Source organism: Archocentrus centrarchus, chromosome 19 (assembly GCF_007364275.1).
Source record: "Archocentrus centrarchus isolate MPI-CPG fArcCen1 chromosome 19, fArcCen1, whole genome shotgun sequence".
In the NCBI taxonomy this organism is placed as follows: domain Eukaryota; kingdom Metazoa; phylum Chordata; class Actinopteri; order Cichliformes; family Cichlidae; genus Archocentrus; species Archocentrus centrarchus.
This window is the reverse complement of record NC_044364.1, coordinates 9,408,556-9,427,943: the sequence shown is the minus strand read 5'-3', so window position 1 is coordinate 9,427,943 and position 19,388 is coordinate 9,408,556. Positions and strand designations below refer to the sequence as shown.

The window sequence follows — 19,388 nt, the reverse complement described above, 5'->3', positions numbered from 1 at the left end:
ATAAACCCTAAATTCATATGTGTGTCTGTTCCTGTGTTAAAAAGTGTCTATTACTTTTATCTGGCTGTTTCTTTCACCTTGCACTTACAATGAAAACCTATTAATGGCCATTATTCTCAAACAAGATAATAACATTTAAAGTTCATGTGACCTGAAGTTAAAGTAGATTAGAAAACAAAAATTCTAAAGGTAAGTGTGACGGCACTTTAAATTAGTTGTTTTTTCTATTCAGTAAAAAAAAAATTATGTTTTTTTCTAATACATTCATTGGTATCCTGGTGGTTAGCACTGTTGCCTCACAGCAAGAAGGTCCTGGTTCGACTCCACCTTGGCCAAGACCTTTGTGTGGCGTCTGCATGTTCTCCCCGCATTTGTGCGCTTTCCTCCCACAGTCTAAAGACATGCAATTGTGGGATTGGGTTAATCGATTATTCTAAATTGCCTAGGGCAATTTGTCTTAGGCCGGTGAACTGTCCAGGGTGTACCCTGCCTCTCCCCCTATAGGTAGATAGGCTCCAGAAAAATTTAATCAACAGACGTCTTTCAGCCCCCTAAATGCATACAAGAATACCTCACTGACTTACGCAAACGCAGCTTAAAAAAAGCTGCGCCAAGTGATTCAAAATATTCCACAAGCACCTGCTAATGTTAACGAGAGAATGTTAAATTTTCACGAAAATTCATGCACGCTAAATTTTTTAGACCGTGGCCAAAGGTTTCCACATCTTTGTCTTGTTGCTCAGGCAGTCTGGGCGTTACTACATAAATTTACCACAGTCCCTGAAGGTAGCATCAGCATCAGTGTAGTACACCCGCGCGAAGAGGAGGAGGAGGTTCGGCCGACGTTACAGCGGCAGTCACCGGGTGCCTGTACGACGTCGGAAGTTAGCTGTCCGTTCCTGCTTTCTCTGAGAAATCTGGAATTTTTTACAACCGTTAACAGGAACAGGTATGCTAACAAGCATTTGGCAGTGTTTTAATGTGTTGCAATAAAGAGATAAACGGCACTGTTACATTGTTACAACATGCACTATCAGCAGCCGTTCGTGTGTCCACAACTCCATGAAGGGCTGGGTGCACTGCTAGCAGGCATTAGCAACGGCTAATGTTAATTTTCAAACCTGCTGCAGTTGGGCAAAACGCAAGCTGGCTCTAACCGTCACCACCTGCCTTACTGCGGTTATAGCTAATACTAACGGAAAGCTTTTAGGAATAAATTCAATAATTAAAGACGCATAATGGTTATTTTTACTGTTACTGCTGCTAAATTGGATTTTACTTTGTGTTTAAACAGGACGTGTCTTTTTGTTATTGTCATGCTTATTTAAAGTGTTAGGCAGCTTTAATAACGCAATTTCCGATCCTTCTCTGCGCCAGATTGTTATCGCAAAAGTTATTCGCTTCATTTGTTAACTTGTTATCGTGAAAATATATCACACATCTATGGCAGAGTGTTTTTATGTTCCCATACCGAGTTTGAAAACGAGCTGCTTCCAGTCTTAAGTTTTCTGCTTGTCACGCACGCATCTGCTCAGTCATATCTGGAAACCGCAGTGGCTCTGATGAACTTAGGGTCAAGTTCATAATCTGAATTTAACAATTATGCGCCCTCACATTTCCTCCTTTGTGGATGACATTATAGTTACAAAACAAAGATGTAGTTTTTAGTAGTTTTTCCAGTGAGTTATTCTACAGGTAATAAAAAATTTGTCCTCCAACTAAATTTAACACACGTCACAATCTAAAGCTAAAATTTTATTTTTGTTCAGCATGATTTTTCTAAAACTCTGAGCTTCAGTATCATGGGATTTATCATTGTTTCCAGTAGCAAAGCTCCACCAATTTAATTTCTGTGACATAAAGTAACAGAAACAATTATTGGTACCCTGGATGCTTTATCTGTATTCTTATAGTTCACTGGAGTAAACAACAAAAACTGCATTTTGGGCAAACTTTTTTAAGTGTCCCACCTTTACCTTCATTTTGATACCAGGCTCATCTTCTAGTCATGTCATATATTTCATGGCCTCATTAAATATACTAAAGCCATTGTACAAGTGAAAGGAGCTGATTCTGAGGGGCTCAGGTGGGAGGCACTGATTGATTTTTTTTTTTTTTTTTTTGTGGATTCACTCATGAATCCCATCTGATCTCAGAGCACCAAACCATTTAAAAGATGACTGGTTTCTCTTGGCTGGGGACGTCAGGCTTGTGAGAGACTACTGTTAATGCAACAAGAATAGAATAGAATAGAATGCCTTTATATTGTCATTATACAGGATGTACAATGAGATTGGAGGGCCACTCCTGTTCAGTGCCATGCAAAAGAAGCCCTTAGTTTTATGAAATGCATGTGCACATGTCTCTAACATGAGTGATAATTGAGCTGGATTACGTTGGTCCCTTTAACAGTGTCAGACTTTATATCCAGATCAGCTCTGTTTGATTTAATAATGTCTAAATGAGCATGTGAGCACATCCAGCACAGAACCTTGGCTGATTGGCTCTGCTGGATATTTGTGTACCTCTATACAAATTTGTAGTGCTATTCCTCAACAATGTGCACGTAGTGATGATTACATTTTAATTTTAATTTTCACCTCATGTAGTCACTATACAAATACACCAAGATTAAAGCCAACATGGCATGCTGTCATGTTCATTAGTGGTGACGAGTGGTGTAACGTACAGTTATTTCTCGTTACTCATCAAATAGACAGGAAATGTTTAGTCAAGATAATCTGAGATAAGAGACGCTTGCTGAAACACTGAGAATCCAGGGACTCTTCTAGTTGTTCTCAGAGCACAAGTTTGCCACTGTGCTCAAAGTTAATGAGCAACTGGAGCAACAACCTTCATTTTTGCAACTTGAAATATGTGTCTCAGGTCTGTGCAATGGGGATTCCTAAGCTTATACAAGCGTAATGCATTTTGCTTCCACGTTGTTGCTGTGTAAATGCCTCAGGGGTGTTGACCTTTTACCTAATTTTCACTAGGCCTGCCTACTTCTGCTTTTTCTGTCTTTTCTTCCTGCTGTGTCTAATGCTGATCTGCAGGTTTTCTGCCTGGTATCTTTACAAATGTCTATTCTTTTTTTTTGGTTTAGTTCATAGATAAATCAAGCTATCTTATCGTAGCTCATTATTCCCCTGATCTGTTATTTGTATAAATGATACCATATCTTTAAGTTGATCAAAATATCATTGTTAAGCTGCATCAGCATCTGATAGTAGGAATTGAAAGCATTACTGCACACCTGAGTACAGATTAAGCTCTCAAAACTTTTAGTCTAGTTAAAGAGCTATAGATTTTCAAATTTCAAATCTAAAGGGACCTGCATTTCATAAAGAGGCTCCTTTATTCCATATGCCTTAGACGTGACCCCGGCAGGTGTGCTGTGCCTTTGTTGGCACTGTCAAAAGGGACCTGAAATAACAAGGGTGCACATCTGCTTCACAGTGTTTGACAGTCTGGCAGATATTCCAGATGTGACATAAAGATCATTACCTCACTGGGGCCTAGTGATGGTGAGAAAATCACGTGTTCCCATTTTTTTTCAGACACAGTAGGCGTAGCTTCCACAGGGGTGCATCCCAGTGTCACAGTCAGTATACCTCAGGGCATTATCCATAGCCTTTTTGTGGAGGAAAATCAATTCCCTTTGTGAAGAGAATCAGTAATTGCTTTAAAAATATCCAGTAGCATCAGCAGCCAGTCAGTGCTTCCCCATCAAACATCAAATCAATTTCAAGCTAACTTTGCATTTGAAAGGAGTTATTTTGAACATCTCTTAAAAATGCTTAAATGCACATGATGGATGTGTTCAGCTGGGCATAAATGCACACATTTTGCAACTTATCTTCAGTTTGATGAATCATCTTCACTTCATTCGCTACCACCTTTAGGGCCTAGCAGCTGCTGTAACCAAGTTACACATAAGAAATATAATCACAGTTCATGCCGTATAAAGGATACTGCTGCAGTCTCTTTTCATTTTTTTGTGTTAAGTGGGTCGGTTCATGTTAAAGAAAGAAGCAGTGGAGATGTGCTTATAAATGTCTTCTTTGCTGTAATCTGCCCTTGGATAGCTAAATCTCATAGTCAAGGACCTGTCATCAGTTGATCTAATATTTATCTGGCAGAAAATGTAATTTGTTACTGTTAACAAAGATAATGCCTCATTTAGGTCTTTTAACCTGGCTAGATGAGCTTGGTAATGCTGAACAGCATCTGTTCAGAGTTGTGGATTAAAATTTTCAGAAAAAGTGCCACATTTTCATACATTCTCCTAGTGATATTCATTATGCATGTAGAATTTCTATAATAGTGTAGTGGTTTACACTCACCTTACCTAACAAGTGAAAAGTCTTGGTTCAATTCCAGGAGGATCCTTTGGGGGTTGCTTCAGGAAGAGCATGCACTGTAGAAATGTGCCAAACCAAACATGCAGCACTACCTGCTGTGGTCACTCCCTTGTCAATAAGGGAGCAGTGGTTTTTATTCACTATGAGTGTATTTTCGTGCAAATCCATAAGGTGATAATGTCAACGATCAAAGCTGTGCAGTAAAGTGGTAAAATATGTTATGTTTATTTGCAAATTAGCATGATTAGCCAGACTATTTTCTTCCAGCGTGTCACTCTTGCCTTACTTGCAGCACCAATGTTGCTTTTTCTTGTGATAAAATTTTAATATAATTCATAATCCTCCATGACCTCGTTCTCATGTGCTAAGTCGTTGGCACTCAGTCAGTCTATTTTGTGCATTATATGCCCTCTTTTATGGGTGAGCCCCTGAGCCCAAGGAAGAAAACCTGGATTAGCAAAGGAAGATGAGAACCACCTTAGTTATAACTGTTATCTGTAGCTGGATTTGATTATTTCTGAGGTGTGTAATATGTCAGTGTTGTTTCTCAGCCTAACCTTGTACATCGAGTTGATTAACAGAAAACCCAGGGTCAGAAAAGTCGATGAGACTTTTTGTAATCAACTCTGAGGATGTTTACTCTGAATTAGGCTGCCAGAAAACGTCATCAATAGAGTTCTAATACCAGGAGTCCCCATTGCATTACAGAGCTGGGAGCCCTCATTTGAATTTAGTGGCGCAAAAATATGAATACATGTGTGGACCATGACCTTTACCTTAAAAAAAAAAAAAGTAGTAAAATGAGTCACAAAGTTTGCACTATTGCTTTTCTTGCATTGATAATTTGGACTCATTCACACATTCGCATAATCACCAGCACTATATGCTGACTATGATAGGCATTTCTATTAGTGCAGTTTTTAGTTGGCTCTCTCTGAAATGGAAAAGCACATCATCCCAGAGTTAACAGAAAGTTTCACTGAACCTGCTTATCTGGAAATCTCCAATATTTGAACAGGTTTGTGTTCTGTGTGGCCAGTTTTTGAAGTTGGCACTAAGAGTGTTGAATACTTGTGCCTGATTTCTGCTTTCGCCTGAGGTCAGTAATTTTCCAAATGTATTATTGCGTCTAAACAATCAGTTCCCACATGCCTTTTGGTGGATGGATGACTTTCCTAAGTTGCTGTTTAAGGAAAACCTTTCTCTCTCTTTTGCTCTGTCCTCACTTCAGGTTCATTGTGCACAGTAATCATGGCAGAAGCCCACCAGGCAGTAGCTTTTCAGTTCACTGTTACCCCAGATGGCATTGATCTGCAGCTGTCCCACCAGGCTCTCACTGAGATCTACCTCTCTGGCGTGCGCTCTTGGAAGAAGCGTATCATCAGAGTTAAGGTATCGTGACTCTCTCTTGTTTGTTGCCCGTATAACATTTTTAGTGTTGGTCTTCGTCTTTTGGTATTACAGCTCTTCCTTGTATCAATATGGTAGCACATGCATCTGAGCCACAGCCAAATGTTAAAGTGGCTTTCAGATCTCCAAACATGCCTTTTTTGGGGAAATGTTCCTTTAAAACTAACCTTTAAATCAGTTTTCCTGTACTGTTACAAAATTACAAATAAAATAACTTTAACTGGCATAGACTGAATGCAACACATGTAGTAACTAATAGTTTTAATTTTTATCTTCAAGGTATATTTTTTAAATTGTTGAAAATTGTGAATGATCATAACTAATATATTTATTGTTAGTATAATAGTTATTTTTAGTTTTCCTCTGAGTGAGGGTTTTTTTTTTTGTGTTGGCTTTATTGTCAGCAATGACTGCAACACATTACTGCACACACTTCATAATTTGGTGTTTAACGCTTAATCTTCACTTTGATCATTCTTTTTCAGAAGCACTATGAATAATTATTAAAGTCACGTTTGATGTGTTAGCATTTCACACTGTGTTGGGCACCCACCTTCTTCAGACTTAAATTACTGGTAATTTGTTCAGTAAATCAGGTCTGAAACTGAGGTGGCTGTAATTTAGCCATTCAGAGTTGAACATTTATATAATCTAATACCTTAATTATAAATGAATTTTTGTCGTGCATGCCAGTGAACTGATTGCAAATGAAGAATAACATTTTTCTCTCACTTTTCCAGAACAGTGTGATAACAGGGGTATACCCTGCTAGTCCTTCATCCTGGCTTTTTGTGGTCATAGCAATCCTGGCTACTATGTACACTCGCTCTGACCCATCCATGGGACTCATAGCCAAGATACAGGAGCACCTGCCAGTCAGGTACATCTCATGACTCCTTTTAAACAGTGAGAGATCCAAATGAACATTTTGATTCACCAGACACTCTCTGTTTTCTTTCCCTGGCACTCACAAAGAGATCAGTTTACTTATTTGTTGTTGAATAGGCAGCACAAATGCTTTACTTTTACTGTGATTTGATTAAAAAATGACAACCAGATATGGCACACTTGCTTTTATACATTTGAAAAAATCGTGCACATGAATAAAAGTATAAATTTGAGACTATTCTGTTTATGTCATGACATGGCACAGCCAAAAACCCAAATTTAGTTTTTTTTTATGGCCCAGAATGAACCTTTGGTGAGGTCACTACACAACTAAGTGCGATTTGTCTGCGTATAATTAAGGTAATGAGATTGCGTCACCTTACTTAACAGAAAGTCTATGCATTTTCTGAACAAAAATGTATTTTATGCTAATTCAAGTTAAACCCCACTTAAACAGTGGTTAAAACAATTGGTGGAACCTGTAGCCAGGAAAAACACTGAAAGACATCAATATGAGATCTTAGTGTGAATGAAATAGTCGAGACCTGGTTTCAACACATTTTTGCTGCCAGTATCATTATTCTCCACATTCGTATGTTGCACAGTGTAGCTTTGCCAGATCTCCAAAGTCAATTATTTTGAAATCAAAATTAACTTCTTGAAACCTTCCTCCAGCACACTGAATGCACAGGACTTCTAATGTGTGCTCTGAGTAGTTATTACCCCTTCCAGTTCTTCCTACCCCACTTTCTCTTGTAATAACTTTTTTCTCCATTTGTTTTTTCCCATCTTGATAGTCTTCCCTCTTTTATTTCCCTGCTTTTCTCTCCAGAAATATCACATTTTTGTACTCTTTAAAGTGTAGGACTGATTTGGAAGGACAGAAATGGGACAAATTAGTTTGTTTCGAGGTAGTTTGATGTTCTAAACCAGCTAGCTTTTGTCTTTAATATCAAACATCTCTGTCTTCTTTCATCATTGCAGCATCTGAAGATTTTGTATTATCTATTACCCCAGTCTTGTTCATCCATCTTCTGTTTGTCTTATTTTATCTTTTTTCTGTTCTCACATCATTTCCAGCCAGTCCATGAGTACACAGTGCCAGGCAGTGGTGTCAGCAGTGCTTTTCAGCACCATGCTATGGTTAATGCTCATCTTCACTATGCGCCTGTGCCTCAAGCAGCTCCTCTCCTACCACCGCTGGATGTTTGAGCAGCATGGCAAGATGTCCACCACCACCAAAATCTGGGTGGTCAGTGTTTTTTTTCTCACCTTATCCAATTTCCAGTGTGACATAACTACCTTCCATTGTCCACCTGGTTGTGGATCTTGTAAAACCTCAGGTGTTCCTCAATCATAACGTGGTTATATGCAGTTTTTTATGCATTAGAATCCAAAACTTTTGCTATTTACAGCTTTGCTTAGAGTTTATAGGTGTTTCTTATAGGTGTGATGTGCTTTCACATTTCAAGTGTGTCTCTGCTTGTGTGTCTATGCCAGGCACTGGTGCGAATCTTTTCTGGCAGAAAGCCTCTGCTCTACAGCTATCAGGGTTCATTGCCAAATCTCCCTGTGCCCACCATCAAGGATACAGTCAAGAGGGTGAGATGTCACATGAAGCAGAGGAAATGGCAACATGCTGATCACTGACCATAAAACAGATGGATCTTTTATCACATTCATCATGTGTTTTCGTTTTTTTAGCTAGTTGAGAATTTAGTAAAAATACAAGGCCTTTATTAATCCACACTGAGCGAAGGGAGATGGAAGAATGAAAAAATAATTTTGTATCAACAGAATTAGATGTGATTGTAATGACTGAAGATATGTTCACATCACCTTTTTTTTTTTTATTGCTTTACCTCATTTATTTAGTACTTGGAATCAGTACGCCCGCTGATGGATGATAAAGACTATGAACGCATGACCAAGCTGGCCGCAGAGTTTGAGAGCAGCCTTGGTAACCGTCTGCAGTGGTACCTCAAGCTCAAAGCTCTCTGGGCTTCAAACTATGTAAGTGGTTGGTCGTAATGCTCTGGTGAGGTGTGGCTAAAGCAAAGCTGTTTTAAAGGAAATTTCAAATTCCATTAACAATGTATATCCTATTGAGGCTTTCTAGTTTTAATTATTTAGCTTGTGTGAATATGCAGAGACTTTTTTAAATGTCCTTTTAGGTTAGTGACTGGTGGGAGGAATACGTCTACCTACGGGGTCGAGGCCCAATCATGGTCAACAGTAACTACTATGGCATGGTAAGAAAATCTTTCTGTATTCTGTGTTCTCTGAGATATTTCTGGTTCACCAGAGGGTAATCTAACTATGGATTTAATGCAAGTTGGCACTTTAAGCATGCCAACAGAGTTGATTTAAAATTTTCTGGGCCTTTTAAGGTATTTAAGGATACTAGCAAAAATCTGCCCTACAGTCGGTTTTTGCCAGGCCTGTGCGGAACTTCTTTGCATGGCTCATGCATGAAAACACAGACGTGTATATTAAATTATCATGTAAGAGGACAAAAACAGTTGTTCATGAACACTAAACAAATGAATAATAAAAACATATTTGTTGTTCTTACTTATTTACAGATATGCATGACAACACAGTCCAGGGACCCCCCCCCCAAAGTCCCACAGCACTAAAAATTGTTTAGCAAAATGTATTTACTATGTAAATGTACTCGTAATGCATACATAAGGTCAACAATGTACACATAACACATACATAATATCGCAGTTCAGTTAAATAAAGATGAGCACTCTTTGTTTAAATGTAAACAATATGTTAAGTAAGTACTGGGTCACCTACACATTACACCTACAGGATCTGCTTGGCCATGGAAACCCACACCATGAGGCTCCCGGTGCACGATTTTTGTGCTGATATTAATGCCAGAGTAGGTTTGGAACTCTGCAGATATTGAGTCAGAGGCAGACTTTCCTGCACTCGGGGACCCTGCCGCTGCTTTGTGGCTGAGTTGTTCTGGTTCCCAAACGCTTGCACTTTGCAGTAATACCACTTACAGCTGTCATCCTATTACAGTGAACTTAGTGAGCTTCCTAAAATGACCAATTCTTTCACAAGTGTTTCTAAAGGAAGACTTCATGGCTAGGTGCTTGATTTTATTCATCTCAACAAAACTTGTACAGCTGGTCACCTACATGGATTTGTAGGAGCTACTCAGTAAAATGTGATTTTTCTGCTTTTCTCTTAACTATGTCTTTTGGGAAAGGACACAGTATCTGGTATTTACTCTAGTAGCCTTGTATGACAGTTTAGCAGTGTCACTTTTTAGGATGATAGTACAAAAGATTGATGCACTCAATGTGATATCACTGCTTTGTGGAATCTTGTTTTGAAGCATCACAATGAGCATTTTGACTGGCGCCATCTTGGTGTTTTGAAACTGCGAATGACCACAAGTCTTTTTGCCACCACAGGTATTACCTGCTGGAGGCCGTGTTGGTGTCACGTTTCAGACCTAGAAACTTTTGCCATAAATGGATAGGTTGTATGTGTTTTTTTTAACTATGACTTCAAGTTTGTCCTCATATTTCTCTTTGTTGTCATCAGGGCATGGTGCCAGCAAATCAGTATTTCTAATGTAAACCTCTCCACAAGCTCAAACCTCTGACCTTTTAATCCCAGATTTACTCAGGGATCGTTTTGTTTGGATGATCCTTACTTTCTGTATCTGTTCATTTTCTCCTCAGGACTTCTTGTATGTGACTCCAACTCCCATCCAGGCAGCTAGGGCAGGCAACAACATCCATTCATTCTTCCTTTACCGCCGTAAACTCAACAAAGAAGAGCTTAAACCAGTGAGTTAAGCCAGCAGTCCACCCCTGCTTCTACATATATATGAGAACATTCATTTTTCTTGTCTCTGTGCAAAGGCACCAGATGACTTGTTAATTGGATGTCTCATATTTGAATTTTTTTTTTAACTTCAGTGTATTATAAAATGTGTAGAATACAGTGGACACATGAGGCCATCAGCATGTGGTGTGATTGTGTAGCATTCATTCTTTCATTCATCTATCCATCAGTGCTTGTGTACCTTGTATCTCCATTTATTTTATTTTATATGGTTTTGCAAAGACATTTCCCTTGTGTTCTCATACCATGCTCATTTGTCAATCCTTCCTTTTGTACCCTTTTCAATCTCTCCTTTGCTTGCTTGATTTTTCTTTATTTACCTTCCTGTTTTCCTCTCACTCTTCAAAAAAAAATCCTCCCCTTTTTTCCTTGACCCTGCATTTCTTCCATGGCTTTCTTCTGTTTTTCTCCCCGTGCCCTCGCCTTTGTCTTCTTTCCGTTTTCCCAGAGTCGTATACCAGGCACTGTCATTCCTCTGTGTGCAGCTCAGTGTGAGAGGATATTCAACACTACACGCATTGCTGGAGAGGAGACCGGTAAAGACATTGAGCTGTGCACATGCCAACAGCACTGATGTTTGAAATGTCTGAATGCAAGCAGTTAACGAGAAAACCTGCTTCAGTTTCTGACTTTATAGCAAGCCTTGCTAACACTCCACCCCTTCAGTGATGAGGCATACTGAAGGTGTCTGAAGCCTCCAGAGTTTAAGCACGGAATAGAAAATTGTGTCAGTATGTGTGCGTGTCTGTGTGTGTGGTTCAAGCAAGGCATCTCAGATTCATTGAGTCACTATGTGCCTGCTGAACAGCTCATCCTGTCATCTCTCATCTATCTCCTCTTGCCTTCTGGTTTCATCTCAGGTCTGTCTGGGTTTCTGGAAAGACACTTTCTTAAACTAATGTCTTTTTTCCCCCCCTGTCCACACATTTTGTTTTTGTCATCTTTCCTTTTTCTCTTCACCTGCCTCTTTTTCTACTTCACGCCAACACCTCTTTCTGTCAACCTTTGTTTCCTCTCTTTCTTTCCTGTACTGTTCTTGCTTTGGCCCATACTTCCCTTATCCTGCTCAGTGGTTGCTGAGGTCTGCAGTTCCTTGCTGTTCCTATCAGTTTGAGCGGATGTTTGACACTTGTCGAATCCCTGGAACATTGACAGGTAGTATTTATATTCTTACTCAACTGGCCCCAAATTGTTTTAGGTCTCTAAATTCAGAAAAAATAACGTGTGTAATTAGCAATTCAAATTTTAGATGAATTCCTGTTTCATATGCAGTAATCCCTGCATATGCAACATGCTATATGATGATCACTCTGTCATTTATTTCAAATTACAGATCACACACACACATACACACTGCAACTTCACTCAAGCAATAGAATTTGCCCTCATTTATTCAGGTGTTCTCAGTCACAGCTTAGCCTAGGTTAAATCTAATCAGTGAAGTTGTGCTTTATCCTACACTTGACTTGAATTTAATGTGCCATGTGTGCCTATATTTTAGGACAATATAGAGTGCGGTTAGATGCTTATGGCAACATCCTGGCCTTCTCACACCAGATGCATTTTTTTTACACTGGACAAGTCTTGAATTATTCATAAATTCAGAAGGGTGTGTTGGGTTGTTGTGAATTTATCTATCTTACAGTGTTAGGCAATTTTAATTAAAGAAAAACAGTGTTACAAAACACACACAACTACAGACAAGTGCATGTTGCTGAGCCAGTGTGCTGGCATCTCAACCAAAACTGAATGAAGGGCAGAATTTGTCAAACCAAAACAAGACAAAACAAAAACATGAATACAGTGCTTCACATAAATAAAAGGAATGTGAAAAAAATAACCATAAAATATATAAAATGCATTCATTTTATAAGGGGAAAAAACCCACTCCTATTAACACAAGGCAACATAAGTTAAGTGCATCATCTTATATATATATATTTCCCTGACGTTTTTTATTGCACCTTCCCGCCATCAGCATTCTCACATCCCACCTCATTATCTTCACTAAATTGCACACCATTTCACACCACAAGCATTCAGTTAATAAAACTTGTCCACTTTATCTTTTACCATGTTTTTTTTTTCTTTTACATCCAAAGATACTGTGCAGCATTGGCAGGACAGTGACTATATAGCGGTATACCACAAAGGGCGCTACTTTCGTCTCAAGGTGTACCAGGCAGGCAGACTCCTGTCTCCAAGGGAGATTGAATTCCAGATTCAGAGGATCCTAGATGACCCTTCACCTCCTTCCAAAGGGGAGGCCAAACTTGGGGCCCTGACTGCTGGAGACAGGTCAGTTTGACTGTTTACATCACCTGCAACTTATAGCACACTGTAATGCTAATGTAATCCTCTAAAATCACCAGAATTCCCTGGGCTAAGGCCAGGACGAAGTATTTCAGCAGTGGGGTCAATAAACGTTCTCTGGACTGCATTGAGAGAGCCGCGTTCTTCGTGACCCTTGATGATGAAGAACAGGGCATGTTGGGAGACGACCCGGCATCTAGTTTAGACCGCTACGCCAAGTCCTTGTTGCATGGGAAATGTTATGACAGGTATTTTTACACTAAGAGTCACTGTCTTGTGAACTTGGAATTAAGTTCTGCATTTATTTTGTTGGAATTTTCCCTATAGTGATCAGTAATTAACTTGGTGGTCATGCAGGTGGTTTGACAAGTCCTTCACTGTTATTTACTACAAGAATGGAAAAATGGGCGTCAATGCAGAGCACTCATGGGCTGATGCACCGGTGCTGGCACACGTGTGGGAGGTAAGGAATATGAAAATAAAATTAGAGTGTTGTCATTTCACTCCAAGAAGCTATAACTTCAAATTGTTGTGTGTTTCCAGTACACTCTTGCCACTGACAGTTTCCAGCTGGGTTACAATGCAGAAGGTCACTGTAAAGGAGACGTGGATTCGTCTCTGCCACGACCAGTGAAGCTCAGTTGGGAAATCCCTCCAGAAGTTAGTTATCTATTTAAAGTCAACAAGCAGCTAGCAGTATTATTAGTAATACTATTACTACTAGCAAACTAATAATGTATAACATATTTGTATACGCCACATGTACATCCAGATGCTGACACTCACAGCCCCCAGGCAATGTTTACAAGATCTGTCCACTCGTCTAGGAGGAGAGGGAACAAACATACATACGCTGTGATCATTATAGTGTGATTAGTAGTAATAGCAGTATTTTACATGCAAGCAAAATGTAAGAACAATATGTTACTATTTTACTTTGAATTGGCCAGGAACAGTGACTTTTTGTTTTGCTGGCATACTGATAAAAAACACGTGTGTGTGTGTGTATATATATAATACATATAATACACAACTTGCAATTTACATACACACTTTTTGGCTAAGGTTTAAGTTTTTAAGTACCCCCATTCATTGTACTAACAGGACTTCCTAGTTGCAAATGGGCCCAAGTAAAGGCATTGATTCCATGACACTTTTATTGGTTAAAAAATGGATATTCTTATTTCTGCCTGACCTGTTGCGTTAGTAATACCCCATTTTTATCCACGGTGCAGTGATTATAGATATCTTGATCTTGACTGATGTTTGTTGTTTTCAATGTGTCTGTGCCAGTGTGAAGAGCAGATCACTCAGTCTCTGGCTGTGGCCCGTGCGCTGGCTGATGACGTTGACTTCCATGTTTTCTCCTTCCAAGAATTTGGCAAAGGAAAAGTCAAGAAGTGTCGAGTCAGTCCAGACGCCTTCATTCAAATGGCTCTTCAGTTGGCCTACTTCAGGGTGAGTGTTCCACTGATGCAAAACTGATGTGTACACATGCACTTAGCTAATAACTGGTGTAATTCTATACTGCAATAAGGGCGGCCTCGCTGTTGTTTTGGCTCTGGAACAACCACTTTGGATAGGGGAACAAGAAGTCATTACAAAAGTAAAACAATGACCTTCAGCTGTAGTATAAGAGAATGTACATGCATCATCTACATCAGTCCCAGCTGCTCAAACAAAGTGGATGTGTAACTGTGAAGCTCCAAGGCTGCTTTTAAACTGAGATGTTTTGAATTCTAACATGTAATACATACTTAAAGGTCCCATACCCTGAAAATCCACCGTTATGAGATTTTTATGAACTTTGAGGTGTAAAGTATGAAGTTGCTTACTGCCAGGTCCTTCCAGACCCCTGGCAACATGAAATGGGTATCTCACTGCTCCCTTTAATGCTAAGCTGAGTATGACAGCACGCTGCTCACACAGGTACTAAAAGTACTGCTTTGGACAGTCAACAAAAAAACATGTTTTGGCTAACAAAAGTCTCTATCAGTTCAACTGTAGTCTGTATTTAAAGATGTTTCAGGTTAAGCTGAAATTGAATTGAACTGGGGAATTGAAGCTGCCCTCTTCATCAAAGCCACCAGACTCCTCTGATAGAAAGTAAATGCAAAACATGTAATCTTTTGCTTCCTCATAGGTTGTTTGTTGTGGCTTTTAACATAGACGTAGGGTGGTGCGGGGTGGGGTGGGGGAGTGCTGCAGCCATTCCAATTTAATTTAAAAGTACAGACTCCAAAACATACTGTTAGAAACTGAGCTCAAAACCGGCAACGTGGAACATTTAAATATGTACAATTGTTCGGCTTAATCGGTTGTGCCTGAGTTGGAAATTTTTTTTTCTTTGCGTGGTTGCAGGAGCGGGGGACTTTCTTTTTGACATATGAAGCCTCCATGACCCGTCTGTTCAGGGAGGGCAGGACCGAGACTGTTCGCTCCTGCACCAACGAGAGTACCGCCTTCATCCGAGCGCTGGACGGTGGGGAGGTGAGAACATGAAAAAAACTCCTGATTTGTTTTATGAAACTTAAATTAGATTATCAATACAGGATACGCAACGCAATCATGTCACCGACATCATTCTCCATCAGGCAGCAGATGCCTGCAAACGTTTGTTCCGAGCTGCCACAGAAAAGCACCAGTTACTTTATCGCATGGCTATGACTGGAGCTGGCATCGATAGACATCTCTTCTGCCTCTACGTGGTGTCCAAATACCTCGGAGTGGAGTCTCCTTTCCTGAAAGAGGTTTATTTCTTTATTGTATTTTTGTGTAGTAGACCATAAACTGCAGTGATGTTAACAAACTGATGTGATGGCTTGTGCGTGTTTCAGGTCCTGTCTGAGCCATGGAGGCTATCCACAAGTCAGACTCCAATCCAGCAGGTGGAGCTGTTTGACCTAGTGAACCACCCGGAGTATGTCTCCTGTGGAGGAGGCTTTGGACCAGTCAGTATTGCCTCCAGTGTTTCCAGTGCCTCCAGACTTTAAAGTGTTAAAGTTATAGAACTAAACACAGGAAATAAGCCTACAGTGAACATACTTTTGCTAGATTTGTCTTTATAATTATACATTTATTTTATTCCATGCAGTTACATCTACATTAATGAACAGATGACTTGCACATAGACTAAAGGTTTTTCTGATAAGGCATTTGTGAGAATAAGTATTTTTATGTCTCTTTCAGGTGGCAGATGATGGCTATGGGGTGTCCTACTGTGTTCTGGGAGAGAACATGATTAACTTCCACATCTCGTGCAAACACTCGTGCCCAGACACTGTGAGTTTAATCAGAGTACTTATTCTATGCTGCCTAAAGAACAGTATCAACTTTTTAACATAACATGACATGAAACTTTTTTGGCTGATTTTTTTTTTTTCCTTTTTTTTTTTTCTTGGTATGCAATGCAAATGATTTTTCCCTTCCATGCAGCTCCTTATTCTGTGCTCTTTGTCTCCCATGAAGGATGCCCATAAGTTTGGTGATCGGATCAGACAGGCCCTGCGTGACCTGCTAAAGCTGCTGAGCCCCAGCCAAACAGAGCCCAACAAAACGGAAGAGAGCCGACCCAAGGTCAAGAAAGAACAGTAGATACTCAATCAGAAAAAGTGGTGCATAAAGGGAACATGTGCAGGCATTACAATATGAAGTGAAGAAAAGCAGGTTTTTGTCCCTCATGTATTGGGAGAATTTTATTGCCAGGTAGATGATAGTCAGGAGACAGCTCTAGTGGAAAACTGATAACAATGGAGTTGATGTTTTTACTGAAATGCATATTATTTGTGTCTTTATATTAGCTGTGTGATGGGTGTATGGAGAGAGAAAGGGCCCACTGAGTGTGGTTTATTGGTTTTAATTTAGTTTTAATAGTCCAAAAATTTGAAAAGTCCAAATCTCGAAATGAAAACTATAGTGAGGCCAGTACACGTTGTACCTCTCAATGTTAGGATAGAAGATCCTAACTTCACCTTATTGCAGGGAGTAATTAAATACAAATTTAAAGTAAATATACCACTGTCCTCTGTATTTGGATCTGTTTGGGAAGTTAGTTTGATTTTTTTGGAGTATTGTATGGAGAGAAAACTGGACTGTTGAGGTGTCATTTTTTTACCATCTGAATGCAACACTGCTGTAACAATGACATCAGGTATTTTAAAAATGGTGGAAGTCTGTGACTTCTCAGTGTTCATGTGATGTGTGTAAATCTGCTTTTTACATAAACAATTATAATGCTGTGCTTAGAGTGCCAGGCTGGTTATACATGTAGTGAAAATACATGACTCATTTAAATTCATTTGTTATATCCAGTGCCATATTTTTTCCATGGAGGCTTTGTTTGTATTCACTAAGTTAAACTTACAAAGTTTAAAAAAAAAAAAAAAAGAAGTACATTCTGGTTATTTAACTGCCATAAATGTTTTTTATATTTTATTTTTAACCACTGTTTAAAAGCACCATAACAATGCAAGCTATATTTATGAAAATGATGTGCAATTATACACGCAGCACTGCAGGTCAGATCTGGATTAGATGTAAAGTGTGATACCAGTGACACAGATTGATGTTTTTCTCCACTTACTGTTGCCTTTGGTTTTTACTTCAGATCAGCTTCTCTTATTATATTGTTATTGTGAGCCTTTTTAATGCAATATTACAAGGAGAAATAAAAATATTCTTAAAGAAAAAAGTGCTTTTTGTTGTTTTGAAGCAGTTATCCCTCAGTTTAGCAGTGCACTGATGAAATGTTCAGGCTCACAGGTTTAAAAGCTTTTGAGTTGCACAGAACCTGCCAGGTGTCTGGATGGTTCTGTGCAACTCTCAACACCAGCTCCTGCTCACTTACCTCAAGTAATATCACTAAGAAATTTTATGTTCAAGCAATATTTCTCACATACAGTGTTGTGAAAATGTATTTGTTCCCTTCCTGATTTCTTACTTTTTTGCAGATTTGTCACATTTCCATGTTTCAGATCATCAAACAAATTTTAATATTACACAAAGGTAACCCACGTAAATATAAAATGCTGTTTTAGATTATTTCATTTATTAAGAGGAAAAAAAAGCTATCCAAATCTAGCTGGTGCTGTGTGGAAAAAGTAATTGTCCCGCCCTTGTTAAATCATGAATTAACTGTGATTAATCAAATGCCCTCATCAAAGCTGAGCCACACCCAGGCCTGATTACTGCCAGACCTGCCGAATCAGGACATCACTTAAATAGATGCTGTCTGACAAAGTAAAGTAGGCTAAAAGGTCTGAAAAAGCAACACATCATGCCACGATGTAATTAAGAAACAGCTGAAAAATAGCCAATGACATCTGTTGTGGTCCTGGGTCAGTTTGCCCAGCATTTGAGCGTTTTTGGTCTTCCTAGTGGTGTTGATTGAAATATTCCATGAGATTCCTGGTTTGCTCTGTGCCTACATTGTTTCTTCTATTATGTTCCTCTTAAGTTTATTTATTCTTGTTCTCGGTTCCCAGTACTTTTTTTGTTTAGTTCCTCCCTCGGTGTTCCTTCCTCATGTGACAAGTTCCATTCATGTCTGTGTTTTCTCTGTTGTCACACTTCCTGTTTTATTTTGAAAGTTTGTGTTCTTTGTGTGTTGCCTTGAATTTTGCTTCCCAGGGTTATAGCCAGCAGTTGCTGTGAGATCACAGAGTAATACAACTATAACAATAATTGATTTTTAATAAACATCATTTATCACATGCACCAGTCCCCCTCTATGTCGTATTCTAACAGGGGTCCTTGATTTCCTTCACCTTTTTCTTATGGAAAATTTTGCCATCAGGCTGGACTCTCCATTGAACCTTGGCATCCTGGTACTTTGATTGAATCTGTGTAGGAAAGTAAAAAAAATTGCATTGACAAGTCACACCTTAAATGAGCTAGTTACATCATGTTGCTACTAGAACTGCCTGAGTCCACAAGTACTGAGAAAATGACGTCTTGCAGCAGAGCTTTAAAAAAGTAGAGCAGACAACTTACCTGCTTCAAAATGGCCTCTCTCACTCTGAGATCATTTAAGTCCAAGGATGACTTCATTTCCACGTTCACAAATTTGATGCTTTTCTGCTTGTAGTTGCTTACTGCAGAAGTGAGACATAAAATCAAGTAAGCACTCAGGTTGTTAAATACATCATCAAGTCAATAGAAATGTATCACCTATATGCTTACCATTGTGGCAGATAAATGGTTTAGGGTCAGTACAGCCTCTGTCCATGAATCCTTTGAGAGAGGGATTGTACAATGAACAGACTCCATCATTATTTGGCTGACCACTGGCCCAGGATCTGAAGGAGCTGTTGCTCTGGTCTGACCATTTCCACTCATCTCTGAACAAACCGATCCAGAATAAGGACAGCGAGGTGCGATTGTGAATGTCACTGATCATTTGCTGCAGTGCCAGATTTTCAGTCGGATTCCTCAAGCTGACCAAGTCTTTATTCCTCAGTCGACAGTCACTCTGGGCATCTATCCAATTTTTCTTTGGAAAATCAGCATACAACCAGCTGGAGCCCTCATCTGTGAATA

The 19,388-nt window shown here is 39.3% G+C and overlaps 1 protein-coding gene across 2 annotated transcripts; it reads left to right on the top strand.

Annotated features, from left to right (window-relative positions):
• The first annotated feature begins 821 nt into the window (after positions 1-821).
• LOC115797927 (carnitine O-palmitoyltransferase 1, liver isoform) lies at positions 822-17,541 on the top strand. Of its 2 annotated transcripts, none has more exons than XM_030754510.1 (19): positions 822-949; positions 5,596-5,756; positions 6,515-6,654; positions 7,743-7,914; positions 8,163-8,264; positions 8,538-8,675; positions 8,837-8,914; positions 10,373-10,480; positions 11,609-11,693; positions 12,641-12,836; positions 12,911-13,099; positions 13,209-13,314; positions 13,395-13,511; positions 14,145-14,309; positions 15,213-15,341; positions 15,446-15,601; positions 15,689-15,802; positions 16,041-16,133; positions 16,320-17,541. In XM_030754510.1, the coding sequence occupies exons 2-19, from the start codon at positions 5,616-5,618 to the stop codon at positions 16,443-16,445; spliced, it is 2,355 nt and encodes a 784-aa protein (XP_030610370.1). In that variant the 5' UTR covers positions 822-949; positions 5,596-5,615; the 3' UTR covers positions 16,446-17,541. The 2 variants fall into 2 exon arrangements, with proteins under 2 accessions (XP_030610370.1, XP_030610369.1); XM_030754509.1 differs by lacking the exon at positions 11,609-11,693 and adding an exon at positions 10,987-11,074.
• Positions 17,542-19,388: the final 1,847 nt, after the last annotated feature.